The 14,104-nt window shown below is 40.0% G+C and overlaps 1 protein-coding gene across 2 annotated transcripts; it reads right to left on the bottom strand.

Annotated features, from left to right (window-relative positions):
- Window positions 1–429: 429 nt before the first annotated feature.
- Window positions 430–6,947, bottom strand: LOC117693482 (C-C chemokine receptor type 5). 2 transcript variants are annotated; one of them, XM_076917259.1, is made up of 3 exons: window positions 6,818–6,947; window positions 5,734–5,960; window positions 430–4,167 (listed from the first exon to the last, which is right to left on the bottom strand). In XM_076917259.1, exon 3 carries the CDS (start codon window positions 4,154–4,156, stop codon window positions 3,092–3,094), a length of 1,065 nt encoding a protein of 354 aa, XP_076773374.1. In that variant the 5' UTR covers window positions 4,157–4,167; window positions 5,734–5,960; window positions 6,818–6,947; the 3' UTR covers window positions 430–3,091. The 2 variants fall into 2 exon arrangements, with proteins under 2 accessions (XP_076773374.1, XP_034340046.1); XM_034484155.2 differs by lacking the exon at window positions 5,734–5,960 and having other exon boundaries at window positions 6,818–6,914.
- Between the last annotated feature and the right edge of the window lie 7,157 nt (window positions 6,948–14,104).

Raw genomic sequence — 14,104 nt, 5'->3', positions numbered from 1 at the left:
CTTTAAAACTCATTTTTGAGTCAGGCAATGATGGTGCACACCTTTAATCTCAGTAATTGGGAAGCAGAGGCAGGCATATTTCTGAGTTTGAGGCCAGCCTGATCTACAGAGGAAGTTCCAGGGCAGCCTGGACTACACAGAGAAACTCTCAAAACAAACAAAACTCCCTATTTTTAAAACAAAATAAGCTCTTGAGGCATTACAGAATTATAATAGCACAGAAATTATAATTTATCTAAATAGTAACAATATGGAGTCAAATGGGACGTTAAAATATTTATAAAATTATGAAAGAAATATATACATAGTCATATTATACCTCAAGCAGTTTTTCTTTTTGAATTCATCTAACATACGGAAAGGTAAGAAGGAGTGTGTATTTCAGCCATAACAGAAAAAGAAAGAAAGAAACAGACATTTTTGTAATGGTTGGTATTGATTGATTGCTTTACTGGATTTAGAATTAACTAGGACACTCATTTCTGACTGTATCTATGAGGATGTTTCCAGAAAGATAAGCCAAGAAGGGAATACCCACTCTGAATATGAACAACACCATCCCATGGACTAGAGACGTGGGCTGAGTAAAAGGAGAAAGAGAAATGACACCAGCATTCAATTCTTTGCTTCCTGGATGAAGATGTGACATGACCACCAAGCTCACACTCCTCACACACCACAACAGAGTGTATTCCTTCAAACCACCAACAATGGTAAACAGTCCTTCCTTAAGCTGCCTTTGTCAGATTTTTTTCACAGCGACAAGATAAGTTATTAACACACTTTCCCTCATCCCCACAAAAGCTGACTTTATCATAGCAGATAGAGGACTCCCTTGCCCTGACTCCTTTCTCTCTTCTAAGCCCGGATGCCTTCCACTCTTCTTTGACACTTTCTACCTTCAAATCTAAAAGATGAAAAGCAACCCTTTGAATCTAGAAGTTACTGAACCACTCAGCCTGTTTTATTTCCTACTGGTTTGTTTCTTCCATAAGGAGCATGAACAGCCCCTTAGAAGCTGAGGCTGTAGCAGACTGGAAACCAGCATGGTCCAAACTCTCCTTGGAGCATCCATCCTCTTTCTGAACAAGAAACATGTGCAAGAAATCCCAGTGTTATCGAAGTTCCATTACTGAAATTATTAACACACTTGAAAGGAAGAAAGAAAGAAAGGAAGGAAGAAAGAAAGAAAGAAAGGAAGGAAGGAAGGAAGGAAGGAAGGAAGGAAGGAAGGAAGAAAGGAGCAAACAAAGACAATGCTCACCCTTCCTGCCACATGACACCTACCACGTGACACCCAGTCAAATACCAGACCACAAAGTTGCATATCTTTATTTTCAACTAGATTCTTGACTTCTGAAATAAATTTGTAAATATGTTAAAAACTCTTTTGATGGAGAGTAAGCACAATTTAATATTTACAACCTTTCAAGGCAAAACTGCTCAGAAATAATAATATTTCTTAGACATAATATCTTTAACAGCAAATTATTATGAAAATGTGTTTCAGGAGGAAAGTTAACTGCTAAAAATACTTTAAAGGAAATACAATTGTCACCAGCACCCACTTACTCTAAGAACTCTATATTTAAACCAGTATTATTTGGGGGTGTTCTCCAAAACAACTACTTACAAAATACTCTCATAATTTTACTTACTATTCACTAAATGTACACTTGATTGAAAGTATAAAATGCAATTTTTTTACAAAGCACTTTTTATAAGACTCATTATCTTCGAAGAATTTATAACTTTCTATGTGCTAACGAATATAAAAATCCAGCTGGGCATGTTCATATATACTTGTAATCTCAGAACTTGAGATGTAAGCAGGAGGACCATGAACTTGATGCTAGTCTGGGCTACATAGTGGGGAAGAAGATGTGGATCACAGGAAAGAAAAAAGCAAAGGTTCACTTCCTGCTGACAGTCACAGGACTCTGGTTTCATAATCAGAGCTTGAGAGAAACCAGTACCACCTCTTGTTAGGCGGATACTTGAATCTTCTGAGAGATTCTAACCCCTTTATTTCTTCCCCTAGCCTTCACCATGAAGATCTTAACTGCTCTAAAATTCAAAACAATATCAACTGCAAAAACAACAAAAATCCTCAACCTCTCTGAAATGGCTAAATTTAGCATCGTTTGTGTGGAGAAGCTATCTGGAAAGTGTGACTGAAGCCCTCACACTCAACCTGGAACACAGAGGGCAATAGTTAGACTTTCATGACTCCTGGAGTGCACAGCAACTTGTTTTGAAAATGAATCTTCCAGATGTGATGATTGCTAAGTAAATAGAAAAAAAAAATTGATGTTCTTCTCTCATCTCTTGGACCCTCTGCTCAAAGTTCTGAGTTCAAACTATGTAAACAGCCCTCATCTAGAATTACAAGGGGTTCGTATTATTCCTAGATCTCAGGCTCGTGATTCATAATCCAGGTGTTTCACAGCCCCCTGGTTACCCTTCAGGATCAAAGCCGGTATGGTAAGATTTAGGTCTGAGGCAGGAACAAAATGCCAGCCTGAGACAACATTATATTCAGGCTGTAAAATGAGACTTCCTTCCTAGGCTAAACTCTTTCCTCTATTTTTCCTTTGTATTTGCTGTTTCCTCAATGGTTATTCCAGTTAATTAAGCCTAGGGGTTCTCCTTCACCTCTAACTCCAGTTTACCCCAAGTTCTGCTGACTCTACATTTTATATGCAGAAGTGGTTCTTCCCCGTTGGCACTCAGGCACATCCATGGACAGCAAGAAGCGACTTTATGCCAAGTAAGCATATTTACAGCCACCTCTCAGGAACCCAGCTACAAGACATGTCATCTCTAGGCAACAGCCGCACCCCTGAGTCCGTCCCTTTGCACATGCGCCATGGCCCCTGCCTCTTGTCTCTTTATGCATGCTACCCCTCCCAGATAAAAGACTCTTTCTCCTCGCCTCTCCCGCCCCCATTTTAGCTTTAAAAGACCCAGCCTATCTAAAATAAATATCAAAAAGATGCACGTATCTTGGGCCCTCTATGATACTAATTTCTTTTTTAAAAGAACAAGTGTATACACAATTATATATACAATACACAATATACAATACAGGTCATAAACCAGTAGAAACTTCTTGTTCTCCCGTGGACCGTGTATAGACTGAGCTTACACGATCTGGATGGTCTTGCTGGAAAATTGAACAGCGTTTGCAAAAGCGTTTGACAATGTGTTTTCGGAAGAACACTGAGAGATAATTCCGGAACTTCTCCCCAACAAAGGCATAGATGACTGGGTTTAGGCAGCAGTGTGTCATCCCAAGAGTCTCTGTCACCTGCATGGCCTGGTCTAGTCTATTAGAACTACTGCAATTACTCAGTCCAAAGAATTCCTGGAAGGTGGTCAGGAGGAGGACAATATTGTATGGAGTCCAGAAGAGAAAGTAGACAATCATGATGGCAAAGATGAGCCTCACAGCCCTGTCCCTCTTCTTCTCATTCCTACAGCGAAACAGGGTGTGGAGGATCCCTGAGTAGCAGATGACCATGACCAGTAGGGGCAGGATCAGGCTCAAGATGACCATCTTTAATGTTTGGAAATTCTTCCAGAAATGATACTGAGTGTGTGGAAAATGAGGACTGCATGTATAATGAGAACCTTCTTTCTGAGACCTGGTAAAGATTATTTCCGGGAGAGAGGCAAACACAGCCACCACCCAAGTGGCTACACTTGTTATCGCCCCAAAGTTGACCGTTCTGACTTTTAAAGCAAACACAGCATGGACAATAGCCAAGTACCTATCAATCGTCAGGAGGATAATGAAGAAGATTCCACCAAAATAGCCAATGTGATAGAACCCTGTGAATACTTTACACATGATATTCCCAAAGACCCACTCACTTGCAGCATAGTGAGCCCAGAACGGGAGCGTGAGGAGGAAGAGCAGGTCAGAGATGGCCAGGTTGAACAGGTAGATATCAGTCACACTCTTCAGCTTTTTACAGCTTATCAAGACGAGGAAGACCATCATATTGCCCACAAAACCAAAGATGAATACCAGGGAGTAGAGTGGGGGCAGGATCTGGGCTGCGATTTGTTTCACACTGATTTTTTGGCAGGGTGTTGACATACCATAATCAATGTCATAGATATCGGTAGGCACTGACCCTTGAAAATCCATCTTGCAAAAGCCTATGAATAAATAAAAGACAATGCTTAATAAAGTTTAAAGCAGTTACTGGCCTACCACAATTATTGTTTTATAATTTAGTAGATCTTTGAGGCATGGATTTCTACGTTTAATTTTGCTATCATCAGACAGGCTGAAAGTCACCAAAGATGCATTTCATCAAATAAAATCTTGCTTTCCATATCAATGTGGGGTGAATTAATCTGTGAAACTGAGTCAGGTTTTACGTAACTCATGGACTTAGGAGCTCTACTGAAGATGCTGTTTGTAGGCATTTATCTATAAATGCTAGATTTCACACAAATGCCAGTAAGAATTAGCAGTGGGTGCAATTGCAGTTATAAGTTTCTTACATGCGCATTTGCCAAATGTTTGAGTCAATTGTTTGAGGCAGACAATATACTGTTTACGTTTTTCTAGACAAAACATTCCCCAAGTTCAGAGAGAATGAATAAGTTAATATAAAAACCATATCACCAGGAAGTAACTGACTTTGAATTTGGACAGTATGAAACCGCAACTGACATATGCTGCTTGTCACTCTTTAGTGACTAATAAGATCTCTCTCTCTCTCTCTCTCTCTCTCTCTCTCTCTCTCTCTCTCTTTCTCTCTTTGTAACATGGTTTGCTCTGAACTTTCCAGAACATCTTTCTAGATGGTAACCAATTGGGAGAGCAGTAGAAGGGTGGGGGCCAAAAGTTTATTTTCCAAGAATAAAGGTTCCTTAGTATAAATAATATTTACTCTCCTTGAGTCTGCATTGTTTTTGGGCCAGAAGCCAAAGGTCTCAGAGTAATTAACACCTGTTGCTTAACAACAGGGGATTAAGTAGAGGAATTCTCCCTTCTCTGGTCAGGCAGCCAGAACTGGGTAATGCTTTTTGAATCAGAGAGAGAAAGATGTCACTCACACAGACACATACACAGTAGGTGAAACAGAAAATGGCCGCATCACTACATTGGATGGATGGATGGATGGATGGATGGATGGATGGATGGATGGATGGATGGATGGGTAGATGGCACAGATTCCTACTCCCCAGCTACCCCCTCATCTTTATTTCTTTTCTCTGGCCATTTTATAGGCAAAAGTTATTAGATAATTACCTCATAGATAAAATGTTATACAAAATGGGAGTTACAAAAGGATGTTGATATTAAGTTTAAAGCAATTTTTCATCCTGTATGCTCATTTTAAGTTCATAGTAACTGTTTCACATGGCTTTGTCTTATTATAGTTCACACCTGTGGCTTCATTCTTGGACCTGAATACTTTCTCCTTGAACACAAATTTGTCCCAAGCATATTTCTCTTTTTAGTGTAGTGATGAGAGCTCATTGTATTTCTTATTATACAGCCTTACTTACTATTATGAGAAGTGGGCGCATTCTAGTCTTGATTTTAACTTTATTACATCTTTCTAGCAAACAACTAAAACCATCTCTTAAAACTTTCTTCCTAAGATTATTTGAATCAAATCAGGAACGCTATAAAATTATGAATTTATCTAAACAGCATTAATTAATTCATGAAAGTTCATCTTTATGTTGATCTGCAAGAAATCTCACCAATAGGGTGGTCTGATGCGCAGGAATTTTTAGGCTATGTGATACTGATAGGAAAAGGCATATCAGCTGTAAGAAGCAATCCTGAAGTGAAGACTCTTGAGACCTTGCCTCTCGGAGCTTTGTCCATGCAAACAGGTGGGCCACCTCCAAGAAGGCCACTGGCTAGCCTTAGCCTTTCCTAGATGGCTTCCGACAACGGCGCTTCTCTGTAGTCAGGATGAAATGAGCTAATGTCCAAATACACAAACAGTGTCATAGAATATAGCATCAGTAATTAAAGTAGATTATCCTCACTTTTTTCTCTAAAGTTATTTCTGTGTCCTGAGTTTCCACCATCAAGAGTTCTCGTATAAAAAGACAAGATGAGATGATCAAGTAGGACATGATTCTTCCATCTCCATGGGTGATAGTCAGCGTCCAGCCTCTACAACCAACTGGCTTGCTCTATCTAAATGCCACTGCTCTACCTGAAAATTTTCTCTGCTTAGCTCTCTAAAGCTCTTCGTTCTTCCCAGTTAGGCAGCTAAGAGAAGCACACCGGGGGAAAAAAAAAAAAAAAAAAACTCACCTTCAAGTGCTAAGCCAGAATAAGAGTTCACTACTAAGTGTGCTGTAGAAACTCTGATATTTGTGATCTTATATAAACTTAGACAATTTTTAGGTTTCTCTGTTTTCTTAGACACAGGCAGAGCAAGGGGAGAAAGAGAGAACAAGAGAGCACAAGAAACGTAGAGCTTCTGGAACACACACGGCCCATGGAGAGATTTCGCCTCTTTTCAGCTGATTATCAAACCAGATTTCACGCAATATCATTGTTCTAGAAGCTATTTTTAAAGAGTAAGGACTCTGCTTGTTTTATTAAAAACACTGTCTCTTTTAAATATTTCATCCACTATCATGTTTTGTACATCACATGCTGAAACATCCTAAATTCTTACCTTTCCTGTATCTTAAAGATTATATTTCCAGATAATTCTGTGAGCACCTGGTGCTGACAGATGTCATCTCAGGATTTCCTGTTAAAGTTTTTACTCATCACAGAAGCTGAGCTAACGAGTCAACCAAGGGCTGAGAGGTGACTTACCAGAGTTTCTTGTAGGGGGAACGGATGTCTCACCTCCTCTGGCTGGGAGAGCTGTACAAATCAAAAATGAAGACAGTATAAAGTAAGAAACACAGCTTCTTTCACAAAGGGTGGAGTTTGATGAGAAAAGATATTACGTAGTGTTCAGGGTTGGGGTTGGGGTGTCAGATCAGTTCTTCTTTTTTCCTTTAAAGTTGCATTTAAGTAAAAAATAGAAGGCAGCTCTGGTATGAAAGTCTTTTGAGGAGTTTCCTCCTTCAGACTCTTTTACTTATGTTCTCTGCTCATCCAGCTACACACTTTGCTAGAAATTAGAGAAAAATAAAAGGATATTAATGCCAGAAGAACACTTATATCCATTTATTAAAGCCCACATTTGAATTGAGAGAGTCACGGTCTAAGAGACAAATAATGCATGCAATATCTCTGCTTCTCACTGGTAAAGTCAAAATGGCAAAAGAATTTATTCTTCTCATAGTTGCTCCTGATTAAAGTAAACTCCAACCAATTTAAAGTGAGATGACAGCTTAGTTCCAGATATCAACCTTGTTACTTATTTTACTCATGTTCCCTCTCTGTCCTAAATTTCACACACATAATTTTTACTGTTTAGTATGACTTTTCTGCGTAAACTAAAACAACTGGTTATCAAACAGGTATACCATATATTTTCCTGAAAACTAAACATATTTCTCTTTTCTTTCATATGTCTGGTAACTAGTGAGATACAAAATTATGCATTGCATATAGGCATCTATAAGTGCCTATTCTATACCAGATTTGAAGGCAACAGAATGTCTCACTCCAAGAACACAATTTATCTGGAGCCATGAAGGATTTTTCATCTAACAATGAAGAGAAGTGCATGATAAAATTCAGGAGAATATAATAATGCCATATGTAACTATGTCAGATCAGCTGGGTGGTTGGTGGAATTTTAAAAACATCAAGAAATGACAGCAGATAGTCAACAAAATGATGGACTGGGTATTAGGTCTATCTTGCACCTTACTGACATAAATTGGTATAGTTATATAGTTATATATATATAGTTGGTATAGTTTTGAGAGAAAAGTTTTATTTTAACAGGAAGGGTGATATGTAGGAGGAGCTAAGGTGGGAGGAGTACGGAGAGGAAGAGGAGGAGAGGAGGAAGAGAAGTAAGGAGAGGAAGAGGAGAAGGAGAGGAGGAGCTAGGTGATGAGAGAAAAAGAGAGAGGGGGCCCAGACATGGAGGCAGATGTTCACATGTCTCTGCCCATCAAAGATAGTTGATATATCTAGGTTGGGTATTGGGTTACACTTCTGATTGATATTGAGCATTACCAAACTTATAAAGCCTTTGGTTAACATTAAAAAAAATTGTATACTAGCAAAAAGGAGAAGTGGGTATGGGATAGGGGTTTTCTAGGGAGGGAAAATGGGATGGCATCTGAAATGTAAATAAAATATCCAATAAAAAAAGAGAAATGACAGCAGAGATAATACATAGCACAGAGCTGCCAATGAGACACAAGAGACCGTGAAAGACACAAGACTTCTGTAGCCAGTGTGTTAGGCTAAATAACAGTAGTCACTTCATGGTTTGTTATAACAGGCTGTTGTCTTCAGTAACTCCATTTTGCTGTGTCCTAACTCCTCATTCCCAAGATATGGCTTTCTCTTTGCAGTCCAGAGCATCTTGTCTGCAAGGTAAGTCTAGACCACCACCAGGAGATCAATAATTCTGCCTAGCATAGGATTATCTGACTCAAGTTCCTGGGAATGCTAACTCTATATATAACCCCTAATTTTCATTTCCCCCAAAACCTTGAAAGCAGGGAGTTGAGGCATCAGTTTGCTTCCTTCTGGGTGACTGGCATCTTTTAATAAAGACTGTTTTCTTTTGCCCATTGTATGTCTTCTGTTGATTAATTTTCTATGTGGTAAATGTCCAGACCTGAATTTGGTAGCAATAGGAGGTTAACAGCAAGTTTAGAGACAAACCACAACACAATAAACAACAATCTCTCAATTACACACTCAGTAATCTTTTCAAAATAAAAAACTTTTAAAAAATCTTTTAAAAATAGTTTTAAAATCGTTTACTGAGGTAGACCTCTCTGCTGCTGCTAGACAAATATTATAATTCTGTTTGTGAATACTATTTACTCTTATTGTCATCATGTAGATCTAGGGCTTAGTCCTGTGCTGAGATAGTTTCATAGGGTAGCTGAAGATACAGGAGATCTAGCTTACCCCCCAGAGGGCAGTGTGGAGCCCTATACAGGCTCAAAAGTCGCTCAGACAGGATTTCCAGCGGCCTTGGCAAGATCCTCCACTTCTGAAATTCCGTTGCCAATCCTGTTCGAGATGTGCTAGTAGATATGTGAAGGAATAAATGCTACCAGAGATCATGCAGTTTGAAAAGTATGCCTTGGAACAAAGCCAGGGACAAGATTGCAGTTTGCAGAAAGAAGCCCAGCTAAGCAAGACATTACCCCCTGTTAAGTGCCTGGTCCAGAGGTGTGTTCCAGTCACCTCCTGGATAGGTTTGCACCAAGTACGCACAAAGAAATGAGGGACTATAGACCCATGGAGAAATCTTTACTAGCGAATAACTTTACATTTTATGTGTGTCACAACCATAGCACACTGTGCTACAACTTGGATTCCGTTCTCTGCTTTGCTCACTGCTTTGTCCATCCCAGTTTACATGACTTTGTCCTCATCTGTGTTGTACTTTGACATCAACAAAGTAATGCTTATGGTTAGTTTGTCCCTCTAGACTCAAGGCCCATATGGAGTACCTCAAGACATCTCTCCTTCTGGGACACCAGTAAGCCTTTGAGCAAGTTCTCTATCTCTAGTGATTGTATTAATGTTCCTCTCCTTGCTTTGCTCTCATTGCCAACAATATCACTGAACCAATATTCAGAGCATTCTTGACCAATAGGGAGATGTCAATCTTTCCCTTTGAGTTCAAGGGAACTCAACATGAACATGAGGACACAGGAACTTCATTCTAAGTCCTTATCAGTAGTAAACTGAACTGTAAAAACAGCAAATGAACCTTAGAAAACAAAGTATCTAGGGCTTGGGAAAGAGCTCAGTGGGTAAACTGCTTACTGTGAAAGTATGAGAACCTGAGTTTGCACTCCCCAGCATTTAGATTTTTTTTTTTTAAAAAAGAAAGGTTAAATGTAGTAGTGCCTGTTTATAACCCTGAGGGACAGAGCCAGGAGGATCCTAGGGGTCTACTAGCCTGTTTAATTAATTAGTGAGCTTCTGGGTCAGTGAAAGATGCTGTCTCAAAAACCAAGGTGAAAAATGATAGAGGAAGACAGCTGACTAGAGCTCTGGCTTCCACATGTGCACATACAGGTGCACAAACCCACATGCCGAGACCACATACAGACAAATGTCTAATTATAACACCAACTACACTTATTATATGAAGTGGAGGAAGACAAAAGTAAGAAAAATAGTCATATTCTCATAATTAAAGAACTGGTCCATTTTAATACATCTCAATACTTATCCTTTCCCAGGAACCCTTTTAAACTGTTCTCACACACAAACCACTCTAGCATCCTTCCTTTTTTATGTTTCTTCGATATTTTAGCACAATAATTTACTTGTGCTTTTAAATTTTTTATGGGATAGGCATAGTGGGACACATTTACTCATTGAGTATGCGGTCAGCCCACTCTACATAGCGAGTTCCAGGCCAGTTAGGGCTAAATAGTGAGAACTTGTATCAAAAATTTTTTTATTATGAATATGTTTCTTTAATTACAGTTTCAATTGAGGGTTCATATCTTATTTGTATAGCTTTTCCAGTTCAGATTTGCATAGACTTATAAAACCACCATCAAGATCTGGTGATAAGGTATAGACCCTCCATATGGCCCAGGAAGGTACCCTCTATCTTGCCTAAAAAGTAAGGGTCATTCTGACCTTAGATAGGTCAGATGTCTTTAACTTCATGAAGAGGGAGTCCCAGATGCTTCCTTCTTCCTGTCCAGTGTCTTTTGTTCCACAACACATTAGCTGTGTTACAAAACAGATAGGATCTTTTCTGTAATTTACTAACAGGAACATGTAGAAGGAGCTAAGGTGGGAGGAGTAAGGAGAGGAAGAAGAGGAGTAAAGGAAGAGGAGGAGAAGAAGAGGAGGAGCTAAAGGAGAGACAGAGAAGGAGAGAGGGGGACATGGAGGGGGATGTTCGCTTGTCTCAAGCAGTCAAAGGTAGCTGGTATATCTAAGTTGGGTATTGGGTTACACTTCTGATTGTAAGGGCATCTTGTTATTGATCATTACCAAATGTATAAGCCTTTGGATAATCTAAGCCTTAGAATCTCATTTGTACAGAGCCCGCATGATTGATGGGATGGTCTGGGCACTGCCCAGCCTTGCTGAGACAGTGTGGAAGATTGGCAGAGCCATCTCCCATGCTGGCATCTCGTGGGTGGCAAGGCTGGTGTTTCTCGCTGGCCGTTTCTAGCTGCGGCACGCATGTGGCCTCTGGCCACGTGGCTGAGCTAGGCAGAGACACCACAGCCTAGATAGATGGCTTGACCAGAGGCCGTTTTTAAATAATTACCACAACAGGAACAATGCCATACTAACTGCCATTGTCAATGTTCTTTGGTCATATCAATGAGGGAGTCCTTAGTGCCCACAAGGTTATCTTTAGAGTAGCCAGAAACTCCTCACAGTCCTTACAGAAATAAGAAAATTCTACTCACCACCTTTCAGTGTCACAAATTATCATCTATGTGCCTGAACAATGATGCTTGGGTTCAATGACTCCCAACCTTTTTACCTTCTGTCTCATACCACCATCATGGAAACTGGAATTAGGAAGTATTATGATATTTTCCTATTTCTGTCTTTGTCTTCTAAATATTTGTAATGGAAAATATAACTCTCTCCCCAACTTATATACCACTTGTATGCACCATAGAAAATAACAAACCATTTAAATACTCAGAGCATGTTTGTTGTATACATTCATTAGATCTGTCTGGACATGCTATAAACTACTGAGCTGAGTTTAGAATTCTTCCCAATGTATTTGGAATCTTTATTTTAAAACTGTGCTAAAACATAGATCTAAGGCAATCTTGGGGCTAATAACAGGTTCTAAGTACCAACTAAGGCTTACAACATGCCACTGTCAGCTTGAGTGGGTCAGATCACACCTGAGCTCCATGTATAACAGGATATTATATAAGAATCTTCTGATGACTCTGGAACTGGCAACTATAACCTATGGCTTAGGGCTAGAGTGTTAAGTGCTTCACTGTTATAGAGGAAACCACTGACACTTGGGGCTAGACACCTCTCCTGGCTAACTAAGAAACGACAGAAGTAGCCCTATGCTGTCTCATCAATTCTTCCTAATACTGTATAAGAAACTAATTAGGGGAGGACAAGATTGATGAGGCCTCTTGTCAGAGGCCAGCTCCAGTGTTCTTGTTCACTCTTTCTTTTTTTTAATTGGATATTTTATTTACTTACATTTCAATGTCATCCCCTTTCCCCAATTCCCTTCCCTAGACCCCCCCCCATCCAATCCCCCTCCTCCTTTTTGCTTTTATACCATTTTAATTACATGCAATTATCAAGGTCAGTTCTAGGTTGAGGAACTAGCAATACAATAGATGCAAATAGTCAAGGAACAAGCAAGACAATAAACACAAATAGTCAAAAAACAAGCAAGGCAATAAACAAAGTACCATGAACACTCCTGTGATCACTCTTTCTAAGGGCTTATCAGAATGACAAAAATATCTGAACCTACTTCCCTGTCCTGGCCCAAAGTCATTTTTATGTCTTAAGCCTACTTTCTTATTCTAGTGTAAGATTTAGATTCCTGCCTGAAATTACTTCTTTGTTCTAGCCTAAGATTTAGATTCCTGTCTAAAATTATTTCTTTGTTCTAGCCTAATGTCAGATTCCTCCCTGAAGCCCTCTTTCTTGTCCTTGCCCAACGTCATATTCCTGCCAAGCAGCTCATTTCCTTGTCCTTGGCCCATGTCAGATTCTTGACAAGCAGCCCCAAATCTCTCCATATCTCCCCCCTTTTTATTTCATAAATAAGACTGAGCCTATCTTAGGTCGTTCTGACAAGAATGCCTTCCTTACCCATCATAGATTATGCATTATCAAAAGCAATGTATTTCTGTCTTAGGTTGATAAGGCTCTGTGCAGAACCTTACCCATCCTTGGCTTGCCAGCCTGTTATTTTAATAATTCTGTCTGGGGGTCCATTTTCAGTTTCAAGCCATGTACTTTGGCTGCCAACACATTGATATTGTTAAAAATAAGCTTTAACATGATGGGCAGGAATAAAAGTATTCCCAGGACAAAAAGGGCTAGCATGATTGTTGCGGCCTGCTCTGCTCTGCCTGGCTAGAGACAAAAGACTTAACAATGCCTGAATAGTTACTATAAGAAAAATGTTGCAACCTGCTCCGCTCTGCCTGGCTTGGCCTCCCAAGTGCTGGGATTAAAGGCGTGGGCCACCACTGCTCTGCTCAAACTGCTGCTCTGGTCCTCTGGTCAGGGTCTAGAGAGAGAGAGTGTGGGGATAAGGGGAAGAGACGCACAGAATGGAGACAAGACAGAGGTTCTGATCAAGTCTCATTTATTGAAGGGAAATCTGGGGTATTTGTACACTTTTGCCACGTGCCTTGTAGGCTCGTGGATATGATGTAAGCCTTACAGGCATGGATAGCACATGCACCGTGCACCTTGAAGGCATGTATGGCCTGGATAGCATGTGGATAACTGCTTTCTAGCTGCTTTCTGCTAAAAGTCGGCTCCCAACACATGATCAAGCTATATATACCATTCTTGAAGCTTGATGAAGTTAGAAATATTGACCTCAGGCCATGGGTAATTTTATCAGCAGTATCTGCCATATCAATGCTCATGCTGTATTCTTGTTCACTCTTAAAGGTAGCTGTGGGGAAAGTATATCAGTGGGAGCAAGACTTTGTCTTGAGAGAAATTAGGGTTGCTTTTTTAATATTAAAACATTTATCTGTCTTAAGTCTAAGTTACTTACTTTGAAGAGGTAGCTGGCCTGCCTGTCTTTCCCCTGAGGCCATAAAATCCAGAGTCTCTGGTGCTTAGCACTTGATTGCTGGGGAGGGGTGGGGGACTAAGTAAAGTAGCTGTTGCTCTTATCTGCTCAGGAACTTCAGGGTTCAAACTGAGAGTCAAATGGAGGGACTCATGGCTCCAGATGTATATACAGTGGAGGATGGTCTTGTCAGGCATTTGTGGGAGAGGAGG

Source organism: Arvicanthis niloticus, chromosome 21 (assembly GCF_011762505.2).
Source record: "Arvicanthis niloticus isolate mArvNil1 chromosome 21, mArvNil1.pat.X, whole genome shotgun sequence".
In the NCBI taxonomy this organism is placed as follows: Eukaryota; Metazoa; Chordata; class Mammalia; order Rodentia; family Muridae; genus Arvicanthis; species Arvicanthis niloticus.
This window is presented reverse-complemented; position numbering and strand designations above follow the sequence as displayed.